The following is a 26,360-nucleotide window of genomic DNA, read 5'->3' as shown; positions in this document are numbered from 1 at the left end:
CACAAACAGATACATCCAGCATCCAACTCCACTGAAAGACTGGATGGAATCACACAAAATGCATAAACATATTGGATAAGGATAGACATCCGTACAGTGTTAAATATTTCTGTGTGTTTCTATATCTTCTCATCTTTCCTTTCTAAATTCCTTGTTAAGTTTTAGAGAAATCTTCGTAAAGACCCTACAAACTTCTCATCATGTATGCTCCTAGGTAATCTCCAATGATGTTGTTATCATAAAAAATGACCTTTTCCCACTATTCTTATAACTATATGAATGGCATATAAACTTTTTTAATTGGTTTTTTAATGAATGATCCTGTTTTCTACAAAGTGTGTTTCTGTAAGATGAATTGGCTCTCTTGCAATTGGCAAATAGGAAATGATATCAATATAACAGGAAGCTCCCATTATCAAGAGTTATTTTTCCCAGTACTTTGCTTTGTACCCACTAAAGCAGCAGCCCACAGAGGGGCACAATGCTTTCTGCCCCTTCTTTCTTTGGGGTTAATTTGGTCTCCACTTTGTTTTGAGAATGTTCTTGGCACAGTTAGACCTGATTTTTCCATATTTTATCCTTGTTTCCATAACTCAGCATTTTTAACTGTTTTTTACATCACCTTTTCCCAAGTTTCTTTCATCTTTGATAGTAAAGTTTCATACTCATTACAGTGTTATTAAATGGGTTAGTATCTCACTATGATTGTTACCGTTTTTGTTAACTACCCTGGTTACAGAATTTCCTACTTTTTGTATGTTCGTCCCAACCCCATTTTTCTCATAATCTCTATTTTATTAAATGTGTGACATTGCAAATCAAGCTTTTTAGGAACATATTTACTGTATTTCAGCAGAAATGCCCATCTCTCAACTTACCACTAACTTAACTCTTTATTAAGCCATATTTTATTTTCAGATGAGCAATTTTGGATTTACTTAGTAAATAATTATACCATCTCCAAACAATTAAGATTTGTCTCCTCATTCTAATGTTTACAGCCCTGGGCAATCAACTTTTTCTCCTGGCTAATATTATAATTTCAGAGTTACATCTGAATGAGAAAAAAAAATTTTAAGCTGAGAGTGAAAATGCCATTATTTGAAAGAAAAGAGCATTTCCAACTTCATTCTAAAAGGTCCAATTAAGTAAATTTCACCAAGTTGTACCAAACCAAGGATATCTTTACCGCCATGCCCAACACAAAGCTAATGTGTCACTCAGAACCTCAGGCTTAATGAGTGTTGAGACTTCCCACTCATTAAAATGCAGAAAGGTAAGCCTGCTGCTGTGTGTCCCAACCACAACCAATCCCCTGGCGTGAGCTGAGATGCTGACATACACACCCAGAATGCATTGCAACAGCATGTGGACATTCTCACAAATGGATGATGGTTTGAAGAATGAATTACAGATCATCAAGGACCCCGGAATATGGGTAGAAATTCCAGAATCCCGCTCTTTCAACATCCAAGAGTTTATATCATTAAGAACATACCCTACCTAAATAAGTTTTAGACTCTCATTTATTTTATCTGAAAGTGTCTAACTTGATTAAATTGGGACTTTTGAAAGCAAAGGTAACCTAGAATCTAAAGGAAAAGTACATGAACTACATTTGTAGGGTTGGTCTATTTAAGTTATTTTAATTGCCACAGTTATTTTGATTATTTGGTCCAGCTCATCTTTTCAAGCCAGGCAGTGTTATAAGTTGATGGCCAACCTTTGGATGAGCTGAACATAGGTCAAGTTTACATTCTGATTCAGTTAGCTCCTGTAAGAGGAAAGGGGCTGGGATCAGAGGATTTTCTGTGGTTGAGAAAGGTCAATCATACAAAATTCAGAAGGGTCGATGGCCAGGGAGGGCCACATTTAACACTGTGACCAAGTGTGCATAGATACCTCGACAAACAATTTGGCCATCCTATCAATCTGGATAAAGTCCTTCAAGTTATTCTAAGTGCCAACTTTTTCTATTATTTTAAGAAAGACTAACATCCGTACATTTCCTTCACATAATGGAAAGGCAAATGTAACAAAAATGACACAAACATAAATATTTTGGTGCCAGCAGGATATTAATTTCAACTACTAGGGCTTACTCTTAGATTTTCATAATAGTGGCTGCTTACATTCAGAGAAAGTAATGAACTTTATTATTATCTATTTTATTGTGTTTTCTAAGATTACTGAGGATTTGAAAGGATCCTTCAATGCTTATTATCATTATAAAATACTCTACTTACCTTTACATTTAGTACAGAGCTTGATAAACTAACCACTAGACAAATATTTGTTAAATTGAATTATGTGACCGCAGTCCCTAGGGCAGACTTAAATACAGGACCTGCACTATATTAAGAAAGGAAAATAGAAAGTGCAGAAATGCAAAAGCTTCCAGTTCCCTCAGGAATACATTAAAATTAAACTTAATATTTCCTCACATGGTTACAGCAAAGGCAGCTTTTCAAAACACTTTCAAACAAAAGAAATTCATTCTATCAAAACTCAGTAATAGAAAAGACACATTTATTGAGTGACAGCTGTTTCCTCGACACTGAGAAACATTTTTAGAGAGTCAGCAGGTCTTAATGGCAATGCGAATATTCTCTTTTAAGAAGAAATTGACTTTAGAATTTTGAGTCTTTTTGACCATGAAAACAGATTTGCCTGAACAGAAAAGGGAAAGTTGAGACAAGAAGAGATTGGAAGAAAAAAATTAACCTGAGTTTATATCCATGTCTGGGGCAAGTTTGTGCTGATAATATTTTCAATATTCTCAGTATTATCTTATCTACACATTATAATGTACATAAACGTTCATCTGATATACACAAATACAAAATTAGAGTGTAAATCTTACTCTGTTTCAAATGATACAAGCCAGTTCCAGCATCACTGACTCTTTGAAAGTGAAGTCTGACTTGCGCTTTGAGAAGTATCAAATTTTTTAACAGACTTATTTGTACTAGTGGTATATAAGTACATAAGTAGTTTAAGGCATTAAACAGGAGACAATATTAAAAAAAAAAAAACAGAAAAGATAGTTCTCTTTCACCTTGCAATTTGGAATGAAAAATCTTGAGTTAAACATTTCCTGAGCACGTACAAGATTCCATAAGTTGCTCACTGAAGTCACAGAGGGTAGGACCCAGGCTACATGAAGGACAAGCTTTAATGCTGGACTTCACACAGGTCTGTGCTGTAAAGCAAAACAGCCTGGCTGCAAATCCTCTTGGCATACCTTTTTGGTGGAGTTGATGATTGTGCTAAGCACAGAGACTAATTTTACAATCTCTTTGTTGTCAGAAACATTCTTATAATAGTTCCTGGTTTGCACGGGAATGGGTAAGTTCACAGATGCTATCTCAAGGGTATCTAAAGGGAAAAAAAAGAGAGAAATATTTATATCAATGGTATAGAAATGTGCTTTTAAAAAGATGAGTGAGTTTCTGTAATAGTAAGAGGGCTTCCCTGGTGGCTCAGACAGTAAAGAATCTGCCTGCCAATGGAGGAGACCCAGGTTCGATCCCTGGGTCGGGAAGATCCCCTGAAGAAGGACATGGCCGCCCACTCCAGGATTCTTGCCTGGGAAATCTCACGGACAGAGGAGCCTAGCGGGCTATAGTTCATGGGGTCACAAAGAGTCAGACACGACTGAATGACTAACACTGTAACAGTAAAGTAAGGACTTCTGAAAATCTTCTTTATAGAAGCAATAGAGGGGACTTCTCTGTGGTCCAGTGGTTAAGAACCCACCTTGCAGCGCAAGGGATGCAGGTTCAATCTCTGGTTGGGGAAGTAAGATCCCACATGCCTTACAGCAACTAAGCCCATGCCCTGCAACTACTGAGCCTGCACACTCTGCCTTTATCCTCTTTGGTAGCAGATTATTTTAAAGAAAGACTTGTTTCAGTGCCTTCCTGGTGGTTAGTTTATTTATCATCTCAAGGGATATGAACACTAATTGAAAATTACACAAGCTCTGCTGTTTGCTCAGCTGCTTTAAAAGAAGGTTGAATAAATAAAGACTACATTTATCATCTATCATTAGCAACTTGGATGTCATATACTCCCTAATATTACCTCAGATATGGGGATGACACCATCCTAATGGCAGAAAGCAAAGACGAACTAAAGAGCCCTTGATGAGGGTAAAAGGGGAGAGTGAAAAAGCTGACTTAAAACTCAACATTCAAAAAACTAAGATCATGGCATCTGGTCCCATCACTTCATGGCAAATAGAAGAGGGAAACGTGGAAATAGTGGCAGATTTTATTTTCTTGGGCTCCAAGATCACTGCAGACAGTGACTGCAGCCATGAAATTAAAAGATGCTTGCTCCTTGGAAGAAAAGGTATGACAAACCTAGACAGCACATTAAAAAGCAGAGACATCACTTTGCTGACAAAGGTTCATATAGTCAAAGCTATGGCTTTCCCAATAGTTATGTACGGATGTGAGAGTGGGACCATAAAGAATGCTGAGCATCAAAGAATTGATGCTTTCGAATTGTGGTACTGGAGAAAACTCTTGTGGGACTGCAAGATCAAACCAGTCAGTCCTAAAGGAAAACAACCCTGAATATTCATTGGAAGGACTGATGCTGAAGCTAACGCTCCAATACTTTGGCCACCTGATGTGAAGACCCAACTCACTGGAAAAGATCCGGATGCTGGGAAAGATTGAGGGCAGGAGGAGAAGGGGACCACAGAGGATGAGACGGTTGGATGGCTTCGGTGACTCAATGGACATGAGTTTAAGCAAACTCTGGGAAATAGTGAAGGACAGGGAAACCTGGCTGCTGCAGTCCATGGGGTCACAAAGAGTCGGACACAATTTAGCAACTGAACAAGAAGAATGGCATAAATGAAAATCATGAGATATACAGCAAAAATCACATTATGTAAGCGAAACAGGATACACAGTGTGTCAAAATACAAAAGATCTCTTAAATCAGGAAATATTCATTGTGATAATAACAAGCTTTTCTTTAAACTGTGAGACTAAAATCCTTCCTGTCCCCCAGTATGTCTTTGATACATACATTTAAAACACACTATTTAGGGGCTTCCCTGGTGGTGCAGTGGTAAAGAATGTGCCTGCCAGTGCCGGGGACACAGGTTCAATCCCTGGTCCAGGAAGAGCCCACATGCCATGGGACAGCTAAGCCCATGGACCACAACTACTGCATCTGTGCCCTAGAGCCCGGGAGCTGCAACGACTGAGCCACATGCCACAACTATCAAGCCTGCAGGCCTAGAGCCTGTGCTCCCCAACAGGAGAGGCCTCTGCCGTGAGAGTCCCCCACTCACTCAACCAGAGCAAACCCAGGCACAGCAACGAAGACCCAGGACTGCTGCTGCTAAGTCACTCCAGTCATGTCCAACTCTGTGTGACCCCATGGACGGCAGCCCACCAGGCTCCCCCGTCCCTGGGATTCTCCAGGCAAGAACCCTGGAGTGGGCTGCCATTTCCTTCTCCAATGCATGAAAGTGAAAAGTGAAAGTAAAGTCGCTCAGTCGTGTCTGACCCTTGGCAACCCCATGGACTGCAGCCCACCAGGCTTCTCCATCCATGGGATTTTCCAGGCAAGAGTACTAGAGTGGGGTGCCATTGCCTTCTCCAAGACCCAGTACAGCCACAAATAAATAAGTAAATCTTTAAAAAATAATAATAAACTACACTATCATGGTGATATACATGAATCTGTATTTTACAAATATGAAACTGACTCATAGATTAATACTACAATCTGATCTGAGAATTGCACGGGGGTGGGGGCGGGGGATGGAAATACCTTTTAGCTCAACAGGTTTTGATTTAGAATGACTAGTCAGAAAGAACTAAAAGAACATCTACCTTGAGATTCGTTTTCTCCCATTTCAGTATCAGAATCACTGTCTTCATTATGCTGCAGGGCAGTCAGTTTTCTTTCCTGCATCTTTTTCTGCAATGGAAAAGGACAGCTTTCAGTGCCCTATCACCTGTAAAAGAAGCAGCTTCCACGTGTAACGGTTTCCTCATGCCAAACTCACCTTGGACGCCGGCTCACCGCTCCACTGTCTAACCCCCTTGCTGACAGTGACGATGAACTCCACAGCTTTGTTCAGCGTCTGCTGTATGTCTTCAAGGGCTGGGGCCATGCTGATGTTGGGGATGGCCAGAATGACGCTTGCCCGGAAAATGGGCAGTCCGTTCTGCTTCACTTTAGAGGCACTGTTACTGTCTGAGTTAACACAGAACAGGGACGCATTCATCCTTTTCATTTAAAAAGATTCTTTTTTTAATGAAAAAGATAAAATATCATTTTAACCAGAAAAATGAAAGCACCTAGATAATGAAAGCACCTATACATAATAGATATATCATCAGACAATATGAATTTGCTGAACATATGAGTGAATGAATAAAAACTAATAGAGGATCTAGTTTTGCTCAGTGGAACACAGCAGTTCAGTAGACTCCAAGCCATCTTCTGCTGATCAGTCTATGGGTACATGCTCCATAAAGAAAATTGGCTGCATGGAGTTGGCAGATTATATAATTATAGAAACTCTTACCTAAAATATTGAAGATGAGACTGTCTGAATAACAGGATGCCAGCAAATTAAATATAGAATAAATAAGTAAGGGATAAAACACAAGACTATCAGAACAAATGCCAGCTTAGAATTTCAGATAAAATATATGTCTTTCTACCATCGCTATCATCACTCTGATATATATCAGAGTATATCACACTGGGAGCAGTTAAAGACCAGGGACGAAATAAAGTGTAATTCACCATTTATATCCAAGGGACTTTTAAAGTTGAATATAGGTATAGTTATGGGTATATAAATATGGATATATATGTGTGCAACTCTATACAATTGGAAACACCTGTAATATATAAAGTTGGGAAAGACAGGAGACAATATCCAACATATCAACAGTTGATAAGTTCAAATATTAGCTCCATGTCAAAGAAAAGGACTATCCTCCATTTTGAGGTGAAATAAAACATAATAAACCAAGTTTCCATCAAAAGTTCTTTCAATGTTTCCACTTCTTTTCATCCACTTCTAATTAACTATTAGAGTTAACTAACTGCTTTCCTTTAGGAGCCCATGTTCAAAATAAATAAAAAGGTTTGTTATCCTATTGTTTTTTGTTTAATTAATTATTGTTACTTTGTTTTTATGTTTTCAATTTAAAGTTTAGTTTCAGAATGTCTCTAGATTTGAATGATTTTTGTGGCCCATCTGGGAAACCAATTTCTGAATGGTGCTGAAGAGAGATGATTGTTTTAAGAATGAAGAAATGAGCTGGAAAGTACTAAATTAACATGAAAATAGCAAAAAATAATAATAATAATTTTCTGATTTGGAGGTTATGACATTAATAAAATCTTTCTTTATAAGACTGGCTAATAATCTAATGATTTAACAATGAAAGTATGTTTCTATATAGCTTCTTTTTAAAGTATTTCTTCTTTTACTAGTTAAAACAATTCATTTCACATGTTTTCATCTTATTACAAAAAGATTAAATGTGATGTTGATTATTATTTTATTAACAGAAGCTAAGTGGCCTTAAGTCAATTACTTAACTTTCCTGGACTCCAGTCTTATCAGTCTTAAATGAGAGAAATGACAGTGTCTACTTCACCGAACTGCTGAGATAGTCCAAGTTCATATTATATAAATGTACAAGGAGGCACTGAAGAAATGGTGAGGGTTTGATTATTTAAATTTAACAGGAACACACACATGCACACACAACCAGAGACCAGGCTTGGCAAGCCAAGAGGCCAACCCTGCGGGATCATTACCCCGGAAGCTCATCATGTTGGAGAATTGAATGCGCCTGCGGATGGCCTCCAGTGTGTTCTTTGTAACTTTCAGAAGAGCATCCGTGTTTTGGTGATTGAAGTGAGAGAGCAACTCTCGGGCTCCTTCCTCTAACGCCTCGATCTCTTTCTTCTTTCTTGAGACTGTCATCAAAGGCAAGAGGCCTGCCTCGGCATTAAGGGAAGAAGTCAAGGTATCAGAATTTTCTTCTTCTCCTTTTGCTGTTACAAAATGAGAGAAATTGAAAGAGATGGGGGCAGGGGGCCACCTACTGCAGTTAAGGAAGAAAATTAAGATAAATTGGTGCAGTCGTAAAGAACCTGCCTGCCAACGCAGGAAACACAAAACACGTAATCGATTGATCCCTGGGTCAGGAAGATGCCCTGGAGGAGGAAAAGGTAACCCACTCCAGTATTCATGCCTGGAGAATTCTATGGACAGAGGAGCCTGGTGGGCTACAGTCCATGAGGTCACAAAGAGTCAGATAGGACTAAGCCCGCACATACGTGCAAGTTTAATAACACTCAAATGTCATACTTCTTATGAAATGAGGCCATCAAAGGATAGGAAGAGGACATTGGGGGAACAAGGTAGACTGATGGAAACTCTCATCCTTGATGTGTGGGAATAGGAGGAAAGGTAGGAACTATGCAAAAATAAGACAGGGCCTGGGGTCATAGGTGCTGGCTCTCTGGGGTCTCTCTTTCACCAACAACCACAAACCCTCGGGGAGCAGCGTCCCTTCTCTGCCTCTTGCTGTCTTCATCTGTTCCACAAACCACCTGCTCTGTCTGGTGTAGACATACTCCAGTGGGAATTCCAACCCATAATCCATCCTACTTTACTGATAAAGTGAAAAAACACACACTTACACCTAAATGCAAAGAGAGCTAACAAGGACCAGTGTGAAGTACACATTTGTAGAGCTGAACAAAAAGTAATGGAAATTAATGACACGCTATCATTCAAGTGTTCCCCGAATCCTAATTTCAGATTAATTAATGTCCTTATAAAACTGGGAGGGTCTTATTAGAGTGTGAAATTCATTGCAAAGTAGAAAATTAAATTTTGGTTTTCAGGCATGTCCTAGAAAAGCAAGACCCTTCCATTACTCCCCTTTCTTACCTGAACTTTCATTTTTCCAATCATCACTATTCACATTGAATACTTTCTCTCTTTCTTCCTTAGATGGAACTTCCACATCCAGCAACATATTTATTAGCTCATTGACTGCTTCCTCCACTAAAGAGCTTTTAAAGTGTAGTATCTGAGCACCATTTACACAAAGGTCCTATCAAAAAAATAGCATCATGTCATATTTGTTTATCTAGCTATTGATAGCACATCAATAATGGTAGCAACACGACAGATCCAGCCTCCAGATGAGGTTTTGGCCTCCAACAATGTTTGGCCATACCTCTCACACTAACCCAGGCCAGGCATCCTGTAAAGGACTGTATTAAAGATGAGAAAACCAACTGGTGAGTAGATGGGCCACAATTACTCTAACTTCTCCAGCAGTGGAGGAAATAAGTCCAAAAGCCATGAAGAGCCTCTCTTCCCACGAAGCTTTTCTATTTCATATACATCTGCTCTAGTCAGGCTCCCTTCCCTCTTCACCTTTGCCAACAATCCATCATCAACCCCTAAATAACTTTAAGTATCCCCCTCCCCTCCAACTAGATTATACATTTCTCAAGAGTGTAATAAATACAAGTGAATATACTGGGGCACTTTAATCAAGACAAATAGACAGACAAGGAGATGATATAGTCAGTGATTTACCACCTAGTTGAAAAAACAAGCCCATGAAGCAACAGACTGTGGGTGGGTCATGGTCTTTAGCTTCAACCAACCATGGTTCACCTTGAGATGCTCTAATGTCCTCGTGGACCCTCCACTCCATTAGCCTCAGGGTTCATTTACCTCCTCATCAGCCATGACATTCACCCTTAAACCCTCTGACTCTGCACACCCTCCCCTAAGGATGATGTCTCACATCAATCATTCTTTTGACAACAGCCTTTACTCCATCAACCCCTCAGCCTTCCAGGGCCCTACGCAGGAGAAGTCCAACCCAAATGATCAGATAATCTACGATCTCTGCTTGCACACACAGGTCATGGCAAGGCAGGTGCTTGGCACTGGGAATTCATGGCCCCCAAACTCAGTCCAGCTCCTAATGCTACCCAGGAATCATTCTATGTCACTCCAGTCACATTCCCTACCAGGCCCCAGAACAACTGTGTTCTCAAATCCTTGTCCCTCAAATCCTTGCACCATCCTCCCCGTGACCTAGCCCTGACCCCATGCCCTCATCCAGAAGACTAACCAGAATCCATCATCAACTCTCTTTCCTCCTTTTTCAGGAATACAATGTTTATCCTTCTAGTTAAGAATACAAGGGATTTTCCTGGTGGTTGAGTGGTCAAGAATCTACCTGCCAATGCAGGGGACACAGGTTCGATCCCTGGTCCAGGAAGATCCCACTTGCCACAGGGCAACTAAGCCCACGTGCCACTCTACTGAAGCCTGGGCGCCTAGAGCCCGTGCGAGGCAACAAGGAAAGGCACCGCAATGAGAAGTCCATGCACCACATGAAGACCCAGATCAGTCAAAAATAAATAATAAGTAAATTAAATAAAATTTTAAAAAATAACACAAGTAGCTGCTTTAAAAAAAAAAAAATCCCACAATCTAACCACACTCGCCTGCTTCCCCAGGACTATACTTACCAACCATTCCCTTTTTCCTTCTCTTCTTGATCTCCTCCACCCCCAGCATATGAACATAATCAACGAACTTCAACTCAGTGCCTTTCTCCCACAAGAATAAGCCTCAGGACCTTTGGGAAGTCCTCAGGGACTTCCCATTCCCGCTGCCTGGAATGCTTTTTCCCAGAGACAGTCACATGGCTTTCTCCCTCACTTCCTGTGTTCAGATGTAATTACAGAGGTCGTCCCTGACCATCAACATAAAATCACTACCCCCTTTCAGGTGCTCCTTTTCTCCACTATCCTCTTAATTTTTCTCCACTGAACTTGGCATGCTGTTTGCTCACTGGCTTTTTTTGTTTGCTTGTTTTTATACAACCTCCACTTGAAAGCGAGCATTGCAATGGCAGAGATTTCACTCGTTTTGTTCACTGTCTTATTCCCAAGCAGTGTTTCACACAGAAGCTCCATAAAAAAATTATTGAAGGAAAAAATGAATTATAAAAAGTAAATGAATTCAAGAGAAAGCATTCTTTTATATTGGTAATCATTTACTTTGGTAATCAAAATGCAAATTAAAATTAGGCTCTATGATTTTGCTACTTAAGGTAAAATTAATAATTTATAATTACTTGTAATACATTTATTGTTGGATTTTATTATAATAAATGCATTGTTCTACTATACTTTATTCTAACAAAAATTTTATTATAATTTACAGTAATTATAATAAAGCAGTGTTTGTTGGAAGACAGTGAAATTGGTACTACTACATTGCTGATGGCATTTTAAGTTGATATCATCAGTTTGAAAAGCAATTTGGCTACAAATATTAACAGCTATTAAATGAAGACACATTTTTTTTGGAGGAGGAAATACTCCTAACGGGGAATAAAAAGCATGAAACATATAAATATATTCATTGTAGCTCTTGGCAAAACAGCAAAACTAGAAATCATCTAACTATCCAACAATAACAAAGTAAGTAAATTAGGATACATCAACTCAATAGAATATTCTGAAGGCATCCTTAAAATGGTGGCCATGTAGCAACATGAGAAATATTTGCTGAAGAAAAAGTAAGTGGGAGAAAAAACACACACACCATTACAAATCTGCAGTCTGTACAGTAAGGATCACAAATGTAAATAGGCAATATACCAAGTTATCACAATGGCAGTGTAATGGGTAAAAATGCTACTTTTCCCATCTTTTTTAATATTTTAGGATGGAATGGCTACCCACTCCAATATTCTTGGGACTTCCCTGGTGGCTCAGACAGTAAAGAATCTGCTTGCAATGTAGGAGACCTGGGTTCAATCCCTGGGTTGGGAAGATTCCTTGGAGGAGGGCATGGCAACTCACTCCAGTATTCTTGCCTGGAGAATCCCCAAGGACAGAGGAACCTAGCAGGCTAGGTCCATGGAGTTGTAAAGAGTCAGACATGACTGAGCATTTAAGCACAGCACAGCAATCTGGGAGTTCCAGGTTTGATCCCTGGGTCAGGAAGATCCCCTGGAGAAGGGAATGGCAACCCACTCCAGTATTCTTGCCTGGAGAATCCCCAAGGACAGAGGAATCTAGCAGGCTACAGTCCATGGAATTGCAAAGAGTCAGACATGACTGAGCAACTAACACTCTCACTTTTAAAATTTGCTTTTAAATTTGTTTTAAAATTTTGCACTTTTATAAAATAATCCTAAGAACCAGTCAGTCAGTCAGTTCAGTCACTCAGTCATGTCTGACTCTTTGCAACCCCATGAATCGCAGCAACTCCCAGAGTTCACCCAAACCCATGTCCATTGAGTCGGTGATGCCATCCAACCATCTCATCCTCTATCGTCCCCTTCTCCTCCTGCCCTAAATCCCTCCCAGCATCCAGGTCTTTTCAAATGAGTCAGCTCTTTGCATCAGGTGGCCAAAGTATTGGACTTTCAGCTTCAACATCAGTCCTTTCAATGAACACCCAGGACTGATCTCCTTTAGGATGGACTGGTTGGATCTCCTTGCAGTCCAAGGGACTCTCAAGAGTCTTCTCCAACCCCACAGTTCAAAAGCATCAATTCTTCAGTGCTCAGCTTTCTTTATAGTCCAACTCTCACATCCATACATGACCACTGGAAAAATCATAGTCTTGACTAAATTGACCTTTGTTGGCAAAGTAATGTCTCTGCTTTTTAATATGCTGTCTGGGTTGGTCATAACTTTCCTTCCGAGGAGTAAGTGTCCTTTAATTTCATGGCTGCAATCACTATCCGTAGTGATTTTGGAGCCCAGAAAAATAAAGTCAGCCACTGTGTCCACTATTTCCCCATCTATTTGCCATGAAGTGATGGGACTAGATGCCATGATCTTAGTTTTCTGAATGTTGAGCTTTAAGCCAACTTTTTCACTCTTCTCTTTCACTTTCATCAAGAGGCTTTTTAGTTCTTCTTCACTTTCTACCATAAGGGTGGTGTCATCTGCATATCTGAAGTGATATTTCTCCCAGCAATCTTGATTCCAGCTTGTGCTTCCTCCAGCCCAGCATTTCTCATGATGTACTCTGCATATAAGTTAAATAAGCAGGGTGACGATATACAGCCTTGACATACTCTTTTTCCCATTTGGAACCAGTCTGTTGTTGCATGTCCAGTTCTAACTGTTGCTTCCTGACCTGCATATAGGTTTCTCAAGAGGCAGGTCAGGTGGTCTGGTATTCCCATCTCTTTCAGAATTTTCCACAGTTTATTGTGATCCACATAGTCAAAGGCTTTGGCATAGTCAAGAAAGCAGAAATAGATGTTTTGGGGGGGATTATCTTGCCTTTTCAATGATCCAGTGGATGTTGGCAATTAGATCTTTGGTTCCTCTGCCTTTTCTAAAACCACCTTGAATATCTGGAAGTTCACAGTTCACATATTGCTGAAGCCTGGCTTGGAGAATTTTGAGCATTACTTTACTAGCGTGTGAGATGAGTCCAATTGTGCGGTAGGGTAATATTAAAAACCATGGAGCCCAATAATTTCTCAGAGTGGGAGTACAGCAAATGAGCAAGAAGGAAGAGGTATAGTTTAGGGTCTACACACAGTGAGTCTAAGAGAAAGATGATGGAGAAATTTCTAAAATGTGAACATTTAATTTTGACTATATACAAATTTAATATAAACTGAAGATGACTATATATGCAGAAAAAGGCTAACACGGCAGGCCTGAGATTGTTCTCCTGCTAATGAGGTGGCTCTCTGGCTGGTGTCCGGGAGCCTGGATTTTAGGAAGGTTCCTACAGGCTATAAAGAGTGCCTCTCTGTACTCAGACTATCTGGGCAAACAGTGTGGTTTATCTTGCCAACCAGCTTTCCATCTGGGTGTCTGGAATTTTGGTGCATGCTAGGCAGAGAGCACCTGTGTGATGAAAAGGGAAAGTGAAAGTATGTCCAAGCTCAGTCATGTCCAACTCTTTGCAAACCCATGGACTATACAGTCCATGGAATTCTCCAGGCCACTATACTGGAGTGGGTAGCCATTCCTTTCTCCAGGGGAATCTTCCCAACCCAGAGACTGAACCCAGGTCTCCCGCATTGCAGGCAGATTCTTTACCAGCTGAGCCACAAGGGAAGCCCACCTCTGTGATGAGACCAAGTCAACCTTGGGCATGAAGTCTCTTAACGGGCTTTCCTGGGCAGAGATATTGCACGCTCGTGACTGCATTTCTTTTGCTGGGGGTCAATGGGTGGTTGGGGGGTGGGGGAGGGGAGGGCAGGGAGAGACAGTGAGGTCTTTGCGGCCCCTCATGAAGGGGAGAAAGAACAAGGAAGCCCATGTGTGCATTCCTCCAAACTCTGCCTGACTTTCCCCTTATGGTCCGACTGTGTATCCTTACTCTGTGTGCGCTTTGTTGCTCAGTCACATCTGACTCTTTGTGACTCCATGGACTGTAGCCCACCAGGCTTCTCTGTCCATGGAATTTCCCAGGCAAGAATACTGGAGTGGGTTGCCATTTCCTTCTCCAGGGGATCTTCCTAACCCAGGGACTGAACCCATGTCTCCTGCACTGCGGGAAGATACTTTACCATTGAGCCATCTGAGAAGCCTGTGTATCCTTGTTATATCACTATAATAAGTCTTAGCCTCTATTGCTGCTAGAGTGAGTTCCATGAGTCCTTCCAGTGGGGATGGTCTTCTGGACTCCTGACATACCATATTAAAGTCACCACTGATGAGTTTTTATAATCAGGATGCCCACTGGAAATGTTGCAAATGATGCTAAAGTGACTTTCTCAAAGGGAGCACTTCATGGAACACTGTTCCCAGGATCCTAATCATGGCACAGGGAAGAAAGTGTCCCCTTTGCAAACGTTTGAGAAATAATGGATTAAAGAGAGTTAACTAGACCCTTTCCCAGGAGACCATCTGAAGGTCTTTATTCTAAAACATTAATGTGAACAGAACCTGGAGGGAAAAGGAGAGCACAGTATTGACCCCAAGCCACCTGAACACAGACCTAGTCTTTTCCAGGTTCCCCAGCAATGTACCACAGAATACCACTTTGGGAAACGCTGCTCTACAGAAACGTCTAAAGAAGAAATTCTATCCAGAAGCTGTTTCAAGCAACTATTTTATTAATGAACCCTAGCTAGAAGCTAGAACTAGAACTAGAAGCTCTTCAACAAAATAGCTCTAAGGTGGCTCAGAGAGTAAATAATCTCCCTGCAATGTGGGAGACTTGGGTTGGATCCCTGAGTTGGGAAGATCCCCTGGAGAAGGAAATGGCAACCCACTCCTATATTCTTGCCTGGAGAATCCCATGGACAGAGGAGCCTGGCTGACTACAGTACATGGGGTCACAAAGAATAGGACACGACTGAGTGGCTAACCCTTCAAAAACTGTGGGAAAATGAGAAATGTATTCCGTGGCAATTTCTCTCTTACTGATCTGAAAAGAAATGATTTGTTCTTCATGTCTACCTGACCCCTCAGGTACATTCCTCTTCATTTTCAAATTATTATCGGAAGGTTCCTCGTTTAAAGAACATCCATCACAGACCAGTCATGGGAAGAGAAAAAAAAAAATGCAATTGATACTTCCCAAAATGCCCTTTATAGAAAAATGAATCACAAAATAAAGTTTAAATAAAAGCATCAATCTTCTAATAACCTTTGTCATCTGGAGAAACTCTTCACAGGTAAGTGGCTCTTCTCCAGGGAGCTGACAAAGAGGAGTGCTGCTCATTTCTTCCAGGATGGCATCAATGCGGAACTCAACCAAATCATTGACCCTGTCGAGCAACAACTCCAGGTTCCCTTTGGAGAAAAATAAGAGTGGATAAAAGAAATTAAGCATTTTGTTGTTTTTTAAAAAAAGAAATGTGATTATATTTCAGTAGTAAATTCAGCTCCATAGAGCTGTTGCAGGAGACATGAGACCCAGGTTCAATCCCCGGGTCGGGAAGATCCGCTGGAGGAGAGCATGGCAACCCACTCCAGTATTCTTGCCTGAAGAATCCCATGAACAGAGAAGCCTGGTGGGCTATGGTCCATGGAGTCGCAAAGATTCTATGAAGTGACTTAGAATGCATGCGTAGAGCTATTTCACACTTGGTTCTCACAGTGTTCTTTCTTTAACCAGCTTCCCAGCTTTCTCAGCCTGCCTAACTCTGACTCAACTTGCAGATTCAGCTGGAATGCATCTACCCCAGGAGGCTTTCTGTGAATCTGCACATATTCATGCGGCCCCCTTCTCCTATGCTGGCGTTGACCCCTGAGCACCCCTCCATCTCAAAGGACCTTCTCCACGCCTATACTGCTATGGCTGTCTGATCACGCATTTTATGTTATTCAGCCTTCAAACTGTAATGAGCCTCATTCATACCCAAAGATCCCTTCACAGGTTGTCTTCGAATCTAGTCCCCAAAGCTATGAAGCAAAGCAAAGAGGGTAGGAGGGTTCAACCATAAGCCCCTCACTTCTCTGCTCCACCTAACCCAGTACCTATCAAATATTCTTGAGTATATTGCACCTAGTAAACAGCTGGACCCCTCTGCGTTCTAAGGTATTTGGAAGGTACCATGGAAACCTACTAATAAGACAAGCTCTTGAAAATCTGGGCTATAAATGGACGAGGTGTTACTGCAGCAGCTACAGAGAGAGGAAGGGAGGGAGGGAGACTGGAGGGAGAACGTAAGGAGCTATCAGAATGGGTATGTACAAGGGAGGCTCAGAAAAGGGTGATCCAGAAAAGAGGTGATGGGGGCAAAGGGTGAATAGGGGGTTATGGAGGTAAATAAATGGAAAGGGATTGACTGTATGAAACCATAGCAATTATGAATACATATGCGTATAGGTATCTAGCACAAACCCAACTCAAAGTAACACAAAAGCATAAGAAAGACCCTAATTTTTCAAGCCCTCTGCAGTCAGTCGGGGGGAAAGACAGAACCATTAGAAGCAACGGAAATGCAGAGCCTTTTGTCTCCGTGTAAAATAACAGGAGGTCACAAGAGGAAGTGGTCTTGTGGTAGAAGAGTCCAAGTGGGCTTCTTGGGAATGGGACATATTCTGGGCTATCGAACACACGGAGAACTGAGCCGTGAAGGGGTGAGGAAGAGGAGAATGACCGTTTCCAGTCTTTCTAGAACAATGCCTCCGTCAAGCATTAACATGCTTTCCTAGAAGGCAGCCAAGGAACTCTGGGAAATGCAACTTATAGAAGCCCACTTTTGGAGACCCACTAAATACTGGCACATCAAGGGCTCTGAAAAGTCCTCCAGAAGAGAAACCTACTTGACTTTGTTTAACGTGGATTTCCCAGAATTCTCTGAGCCTAGGCTCCTTTGCAACATACTTGTACACATTCTGGGAAATTGTAATTTATGGAGTACACCACCTTAAATATATTTTAAAGTGTAGTATATCCCTGTTTAGGAACAAAAATATTTGCTTAAACTTTCCCCATATATCCTGCTGTTCAGCAGTCTGCTCTGTCCAAATCACATCTTTTAAATCAGCATCTCAAAATACACTAACCTGTTAGTATAAAGAGCTGAATGACTCTAAAGTTCCTTTAAAGTCTAATGCCCAACAATAAGCATAATTTTAAAATGTAATTAATCTCTGGGGATAAAACTAAATAGCAAATATATATGGTTTCTGGGGCTTCCCTGGTAGCTCAGCTGGTAAAGAATCTGTCTGCAATGCAGGAGACCTGGGTTCAATCCCTGGGTTGGGAAGAGCTCCTGAAGGAGGGCATAGCAACCCATCCCAGTATTCTTGCCTGGAGAATCCCCATGGACAGAGAAGCCTGGCGGGCTACAGTCCATGGGGTTGCAAAGAGTTGGACACAACTGAGCAACTAAGCACAACACACACACATATGGTTTCCAGGAAACTAATGATTTCATATATTTGGTAAAATTCCTTCAGTTCAGTTCAGTCGCTCAGTCATATCTGAATCTTTGTGACCCTGGGTACTGCAGCATGCCAGGCCTCCCTGTCCATCGCCAACTCCCGGAGTTTAATCAAACTCATGTCCATTGAGTCAGTGATGCCATCCAACCATCTCATCCTCTGTCTCATCTCATCCTCCTCTCATCCCTTCTCCTCCTGCCTTCAAACTTTCCCAGCATCAGGGTCTTTCCCAATGAGTCAGTTCTTCTCATCAGGTAGCCAGAGTTTCAGCTTCAGTATCAGTCCTTCCAATGAATATTCAGGACTGATTTCTTTTAGAATGGACTGGTTGGATCTCCTTGCAGTCCAAGGGACTCTCAAGAGTGTTCTCCAAATTCCTTAGGGAACAACTTAAGAACACACTCTCGTTTTATTATGTATATCATAATATCTATAAGAAATTAAACAGTAGAACTCAAAAACTCAGTCTTCAAAATTGAAAAATAATAATCATTTAAACAGACTTACTGATCTTTGCAAAAGCATTTTTCAAGTACATCTCAATGTTCAGTGATGTCCAGGTTAGTGCAGCCAGGCCAGGTTGGAGAGCTTCATCCACTTTCGCCAAATGAGGAACCATCAGTTGCTCTATAATGGGAGGCATTTTTGACTTCACCCTCTGATATTCAGCCAGCATCATCTACAGTGAAACAGGGGTGAAATTATCAAATAATATCTCACTTTGAATATCTGTTAAGAGCTCATTTTTATCCAAAACAATTACTTTTATTTACAGTCCAGCTATAGGGCTCCAAAAAGCAGCCAAAACAAAACCAGAGTAGAACAGAGATGAAGTTTCTCCATGGATACAAATGCCTCACCCAATAAAGAACACCTAAGGATGTGAGAGTTGGACTGTGAAAAAGGCTGAGCACTGAAGAATTGATGCTTTTGAACTGTGGTGTTGGAGAAGACCCTTGAGAGTCCCTTGGACTGCAAGGAGATCCAACCAGTCCATTCTGAAGGAGATCAGCCCTGGGATTTCTTTGGAAGGAATGATACTAAAGCTGAAACTCCAGTACTTTGGCCACCTCATGTGAAGAGTTAACTCATTGGAAAAGACTGTGATGCTGGGAGGGATTGGGGGCAGGAGGAGAAGGGGACGACAGAGGATGAGATGGCTGGATGGCATCACTGACTCAATGGACGCATGTCTGAGTGAACTCCGGGAGTCGGTGATGGACAGGGAGGCCTGGCGTGCTGCGATTCATGGGGTCGCAAAGAGTCGGACACGACTGAGCAACTGAACTGAACTGAACTGAACTGAAGGAGGAGAGGGAAAGAACTGACAAGGAAGAGTTTTTCACCCCCTATCCAGCCCTGTATGCAGACGTAAGAGTTGAACCAGAAAGAGGACTGGGAGCAGAGAAACTGATGCTTTCGAATTGTGGGTCTAGAGAACACTCATGAGAGTCGCTAGGACTGCAAGAAGATCCAATGAGTCAATCCTTGGGGAAATCAATCCTGAACAGTCATTGGAAGGACTGATGCTGAAGCTGAAGCACCAGTCCTTTGGCCACCTGATGCGAAGAGCGAACTCATTGGAAAAGACCCTGATGCTGGGAAATATTAATGCTAGGAAAAGGAGAAGGTGGCAGAGGATGAGATGGTTGGACAGCATCACTGACTCAATGGACGTGAATTTGAGCAGACTCTGGGAGAGAGTGAAAGACAGGGGTGCCTGGTGTGCTGCAGTCAGTCCACGGGGTCGCAGTGAGCTGGACACGACTGAAGGGATTTAGCATGCATGCACACGATAGTACCTCCAGCCTACCTTTCATGGTTATGTTAATATTAGTAATAATTAATTATAAGAAAACAACTTTAATGCACTTCTTAAATACAATTGTTAAGCTCGTCTTTATAATATACATGTGAGTGTTACTTTGTCATTACATCAGTGTTTCCCAAAATGCTTATGCTGAAACATTAGCCACAAGCGATTCTGTAAGAAAAATGGTCCCTAGAAGGGTAAGTTTGGAAAACACTGTACACAATACCTCTTCTCTCTGACAGTCACAATTAACATTAATGATTCTGAGAAAACTATACGAAGGAAGTAAAAAGTCCAACAGTCTTTGTGAATTTTAAATTCAACATTTCCCAATGGACAACATTATCCTTTCTTCATTTAATACTTTTCCACAATTTCTGTAATATCTTTTCAATTTCCATGAAAGATCTAAATTTGATGATTCTATTAGCAGCTACTTAACACATTTTCTGAACCATTTATCTACTGCTTACCTTTCTTTCGGAGTTCATCACTTATTCTCTCTGCAAGGCAGGTCTTAAATCAGCCTCTAGTAGCCCTTCCACTTCCCACCTTAATCTTTTAACCCCAGGAGGTATTATTCATCCATTTTAAAAATGAAAAACTAAAGCTTAGAAGGGTAAAGTAATTTGCCCAAAGATAGTGCTTCAAATCCCAACTGGCTTCAGAATCTATATTCCTAACAATTAGTCTATGATGATTCATCTCTTTCCAGTCTGAACTGCCTTCCAACGAATAGGGAAAGGAATAGCTACTTCCGCTTCTCAGGCTTCTATAGAAGCCTACAAACTATTAGGTATTCAGCACAGTAACTCAGCAACACGTGAGATGGTCTCCAAACATGCTAATTGATCTATTTTTACCAACTACTCAGGTTGAGTGGGAACTTTTAACTCTTTCAAACTCAAGACGCAGTAAAAATTACCCATCAGATGATAATTCACTTGGAATTGTCGTTTACAGCTGTGGTGGTTCTAAAACATTATTTGAAAGATAAATAAATAAACTTTTTAATCAAATAAAACATTCTTTGACCCTCCTGCATTCATAGGGTAGGGTCTATGTTCCCTCTCCTTCGCTCTGTGTGGGCTTATGGAGCCCAACAGAGGACAGCAGAGGTGATGCTACGAGACACATGTCAAAGTGCTCGTCTCTCAGTCATGTCTGACTCTTTGTGACCGCATGGTCTGTGGCCTGCCAGGCTCCTCTGTCCATGGGGACTCTCCGGGCAAGAACTCTGGAGTGGGCTGCCGTTTCCTTCTCCAGAGGATCTTCCTGACCCAGGGATCAAACCTGGTTCTCCTGCATTGCAGGCAGATTCTTTATCATCTGAGCCACCAGAAAACCCCATATATACATATATATATATTCTTATATATATATTCTTTTTTCAGGTTCTTTCCCATTATAGGTTATTATAAGATATTGAGTATACTTTCTGTGCTATACATATGTCATTGTTGCTTATTTTATATATAGCAAAAATAACTATTTCTTTACAAATATGAAGATTGACTTAGCTATTCTCAAACACCCAAGAAAAATATAAAAGGGAATTCCAATATGTTGACTAGTATTTGATGAGCTTACATCTGAGGAATGTCTGCATGTTGCTAATATTAACTTTTTAACATAACATGAAAGAGTGGGAAAACACTAGAGTATAAGCTTGGCTAAGTCATTTAAGTTCTCTAAGGCACAGTATTGTCACCTCTAAAATAATATAATGGTACTCTGTACCAATTACCTAACATGGCTGTGGAAAATATTGAATGGAATAATGAATATGAAAATGATTAAATGATTTTGCATTATGCAAATATGTGGCCTTATTGGACTTGTCCTATGATACTAACCACTATGAAGTTGTAACAATGGTTTCCATGTTATCAAATATAATGGCAGCATAGCTGACTTCATTTGAGCATCTTCTGGGCAGTATTTGTCACTGGTGACCAGTCCCTCCATCATGAAGTTTTTCTTACCCCTGGCTTTCTTGTTTTTTTAATTATTTTATTTATTTTAACTGGAGGCTAATTACTTTAGAATATTGTAGTGGTTTTGCCATACATTGACATGAATCAGCCATGGGTGTACATGCGTCCCCCATCCTGAAGCCCCCTCCCACCTCCCTCCCCATCCCATACCCCTTGGCTTTCTTGACAGTTAGCTTTCACCTGCCTCAAAGGCCAATCCTTAATTTCACTAGCATATTTGTCCTCTTCTAGCAGACCTGTTAATATTGGAACAACTCAGAGTTTAATGAAGACCGTTTACTCTTCTTTATATTCTCCCCCTTGGAAATCTCATGCAGGACAATGACTTTAAATAGCAACTCTATTCTGATAGGGCTTCCCAGATGGCACAGTGGTAAAGAATCTGCCTGCCAACATAGGAGACACCAGAGACATGGGTTTGATCTCTGAGTCAGGAAGATCCCCTGGAATAGGAAATGGCAGCCCACTCCAGTATTCCTGCCTGGAAAATTCCATGGATAGGGAAACCTGGGATGCTACAGTCAATGGGTTGCAAAGAGTCAGACATGCCTAAGAACACACATATATACTCTGAACTTCCCTGGTGGCTCAGACGGTAAAGCCGTCTGCCTCCAATGTGGAAGACCTGGGTTCAATCCCTGGGTCGGAAAGATCTCCTGGAGAAGGAAATGGCAACCCAGTCCAGTACTCTTGCCTGGAAAATCCCATGGACGGAGGAACCTAGTAGGCTACAGTCCATGGGGTCGCAAAGAGTTGGCCACAACTGAGCGCCTTCAGTTCACATGTGACTTCACTTCACATATATACGCTGATAACCTCGAAAATGTGTCTTCTACTTTGACTTCTCAACTCCAGACATACATAATCTGCATGGACAACATCTCTACTTCAGTCTCTAAAAATCATCTTCTACTTGAGACGGGAGTTACTGATTCCCTTTGGCCCCCCAAAACAAACTAGTTCCAGTCTTTACCAACTCCATGAGTGGAATTTCCATTCGGAGCCACAGCAGGTTATTGAAGATGTGAGCAGAACACAAGCAACACAGTAAAGGAGTCAGACACAGCTCAGTGACTGAACGATAACAACAGTATATGCGAGCCCCACTTTGAGTAAGTCCATAGAGCTGCTCACACTAAAAACAAAGGTATCACCCTTGAGTTCTCTCATAACATGCCTGTTGACATCATTCTCTGATCCACTGATCTACTACTCAACTGCATCTTAGTTCAGCCACCATCTTCTCCATCCTAAATTGGTACAATAGCCTGCAAACTGGCTTCACATTGACCCTTTGTTATTGTTTAGTCACTAAGTCACATCTGACTCTTTTTTGATCCCAAGGACAATAGCCTGCCAGGCTCCTCTGTCCATGGGATTTCCTAGGCAAGAATACTGGGGTGAGGTGCCATTCCCTTCTCCAGGGGATCTTCCCAACCCAAGGAAGTCTCCTGCCTTGGAAGACAAATTCTTTACCACTGAGCCACCTAGGAAGCCCCCACAGTGACCCTCCTGTCCCTTAAAAATCACCTAGCAGCAAGAGTGTTTTTATAGTAAAGGACACCACGCCTTATTCTCCTGCTCAGATTCCTCTAATGGCTTCCTGGTGCACCCAAACATGTACTCTCAGTTTACAAGCTCTGTAAGGACCTGGCCTTTGCCAACTCTACTTTCTGGCCTCAATCACTCCACTACAGTCATCCCAGGTACTTCCTGTTCCTCAACAGTGACACACCACTAGATTTTTTTTTTTTAATCCACACTGGGGTTGCATTAAATGCATTTTGTAAAAAAAAAAAAAATGCATTTTGTAATGAATCCAAGATGGGAAAAAAATAAAAGTTCCATACCTTCATGTTACTGAAGTTCTTCTTGTATGTGTCTCGTTTCTGGAAAAGAGCAGCTGCAAACGGTGAAACTTGTAGACCCATCTGTGACATACACTCTGTTTCTCTAAATAAGGTTAATATCTGAGGATCAAAGTTTACGAACAGTTCCCCTGTGCCAGGAGCCTTCACCAATAAAGAAGCCTCAAGTCCTACGTGAATTTCTTCAGTCTGTGAGGAAAGAGCAACATTACTATTATTAGAGAGTTCAGTGCATATACAGGGTATCTAACTCGGCCATTTCTGGGAATAAAGATCATTGCATGTCCTTTCATGGGTTTGAGCTTCACAAACTAAGGATGATGGGTCTCTTACTCTTCTCCTAACTTCACTTTCAGGGGGGAAAAAAAAGCCTTAAAACTCTTGGTGGTGATGTACAGTCAGTTCAACAAAATGCTTTGGTCATGAATCTCTTATATTTGGTAAGTGGATACTGCAATAGAGATGACTTCTCAAAAGTCGCTTTGCTCCCTGATAGCTTCATGCCAACTCAGTTATTTTTCCTAATAAAAGTTTCAAGAAACCTACATAACTCAGTTTTCATTTATCTAGAAAAGCAATGAAAAACATTACAGAGACATCTCTGTTATTGATCCAGACACCAAAAGTTGAACTAGGAAAGTGAGATACCATTTTAGAGGCCTTGTTAGACTGAATTTTATCCTCCAAAATACTTCCTGCCAACCTACCAAGAAATACAAGTGTTGGTAAGGTATGAAATATAATTGGATTAACCTAGTATACAGGAGGAGAAGGGGACGACAGAGGATGAGATGGCTGGATGGCATCACTGACTCGATGGACGTGAGTCTGAGTGAACTCCGGGAGATGGTGATGGACAGGGAGGCCTGGCGTGCTGCGGTTCATGGGGTCACAAATAGTTGGACACGACTGAGTGACTGAACTGAACTGAACTGACTGAGTATGACCAAATAAAAATTAAAACTTTGCTTAACAGGCATGCTGGTGTTTATGGACATTTAATGGAGAAAAAAGGAGCTTAATGAAAAAACAAAAAAAGAAATCCTAATCAACCAGGTAAAGAAAGCAATAAACAAGATCTTCTTCCTTAGGAGTTTATAAATTCAATAAAAATAAGTTTCTGTTACCTGGCTTTATAATCTTTTTTCCAAAATTAAAAATTATTTTCCTTCATGGACATATTATACTCTTTGACTGATTACTTGCAGTCAACCAACCCTGTCTTATAAAATAGACACAAAGTCAACTTTCTACAGGAGTAAAACTGCCCAGGGTAGTACAGGATTCCCCATGGATTTGACAGTGGCAGCATCACCATAGAGCGTTAAGTCAGACTCACTTGCTGAAGCCACGCCCTGTGGTAGAGAACCTCAAACTCCAGGAGGACCTTGGCCACCCTGTTGTAACTGCGAATCACCGGCTTCGCTTCCGCAGTCCGGAGCACGGATGGGTGCTTCTGGAAAAGCTGCATCGGTTGCTGAATCCTGTGGAAGAGCTGCCGGGCCCACAGAATCTTCCCAGCAATGGGAGGCTGGTCTCGAGCCAAAGGTGGGTCGTTTTTCTGCTTTGTATACAGCTTCGAGATCATATCAATGTCAGCCCCGTAGTTTTCAAGGATACGCTGGTATTTGTCATCAATACCAAGATTAGGTATGTTCAATCTGTTATTTTTTTTTTAAGTGAAAGGCTTGAATTAATGGGATGATATTGAGAACTTCTGTCTATTAAGACTTATTTTAAAACATATGCTGACATATTTATTATCTTTTTAACTGCATGGCAGGAGACTTGGTATCTTGTCTTTTCATTATTGTTTAGATGTAAATATATTTAAATTTCTAGGAGTTTTTTAATTCAAAAGAGGAGACCTAAAAGTTCTAAGCATACATTTTTGAGGTCTAATTTAATTGCACTGTGGTTAAAAAACTTGGTCCATATGATAATGGTATTTGAAATTTTTAACTCATTTTTTATGGTCTATTCCATAGTTATTCTTCATAAATATTGTTGTATGGAACCTATATATGTCCTGTAAGTGAAACTTGAAAATTGCATTTTTATATTTTTACTAACTTTTTGTCCTATCAATACATAAAAGAACCACCTTGAACAGCCAAAATACATATATATATATATAATATATATATATTATATATATATATATGCTGATGGAAGAGAATGAAGTATTTACTTGGCATGATGAAAAAGCGAAATGGAACTTCCTTGGCAGTTCAATGGTTAAAACTTCCCCTTCCAACACAGCGGGTGTCGGTTCGATCCCTGCTTGGGGAGCTAAGATCTCACATGCCTTGTGGCCCAAAACCAAAAGATAAAACAGAGGTAACATTGCAACAAATTTAAGGTTTGTTAGATGTTCAGTCATGTGATCCCACGGACTGTGGCCCACCAGGCTCCTCTGTCCATGGGATTCTTCAGGCAAGAATACTGGAGTGGGTTGCCATTTCCTTCTCCAGAGCATCTCCCCGACCCAGGGAGCGAACCCTGCTCTCCTGCATTACAGGCAGATTGTTTACCGTCTAAGCCATAAGGGAAGTCCAAATTCAATAAAGACCTTAAAACAAAATTATAAAAAAAAATCAAAAGGGAATCAGTCCATCAATCATATGGCAATAGAGTGGCTGTGAGGTTTTTTTGTTTTGTTTTTCCTTTTTTATGTCTTGTGGGATCTTAGTTCCCTAGCCAGAAAGTGAACCTGGGCCCTTGGCAGTGAGAATGCAGAGTCCTAAC

General features: G+C 41.0%; 1 protein-coding gene across 1 annotated transcript in view; it reads right to left on the bottom strand.

Annotated features, from left to right (window-relative positions):
• DNAH5 (dynein axonemal heavy chain 5) overlaps positions 1-26,360 on the bottom strand; it is a 320,870-nt gene that overhangs the window by 204,272 nt on the left and 90,238 nt on the right. The window contains exons 14-22 of the mRNA XM_069556071.1: positions 24,952-25,273; positions 23,595-23,801; positions 18,442-18,613; positions 15,686-15,831; positions 8,960-9,125; positions 7,816-8,055; positions 6,038-6,228; positions 5,862-5,949; positions 3,245-3,378 (exon numbers count right to left, since the gene is read on the bottom strand). Of these exons, the coding sequence (XP_069412172.1) occupies positions 3,245-3,378; positions 5,862-5,949; positions 6,038-6,228; positions 7,816-8,055; positions 8,960-9,125; positions 15,686-15,831; positions 18,442-18,613; positions 23,595-23,801; positions 24,952-25,273 (1,666 nt within the window). The remainder of the gene's footprint in view (positions 1-3,244; positions 3,379-5,861; positions 5,950-6,037; positions 6,229-7,815; positions 8,056-8,959; positions 9,126-15,685; positions 15,832-18,441; positions 18,614-23,594; positions 23,802-24,951; positions 25,274-26,360) is intronic.

This window comes from Ovis canadensis, chromosome 16 (assembly GCF_042477335.2).
Source record: "Ovis canadensis isolate MfBH-ARS-UI-01 breed Bighorn chromosome 16, ARS-UI_OviCan_v2, whole genome shotgun sequence".
Lineage (NCBI taxonomy): Eukaryota > Metazoa > Chordata > Mammalia > Artiodactyla > Bovidae > Ovis > Ovis canadensis.
Note: the sequence above shows the minus strand (reverse complement) of the source record. Positions and strands in the feature narration are given on the sequence as shown.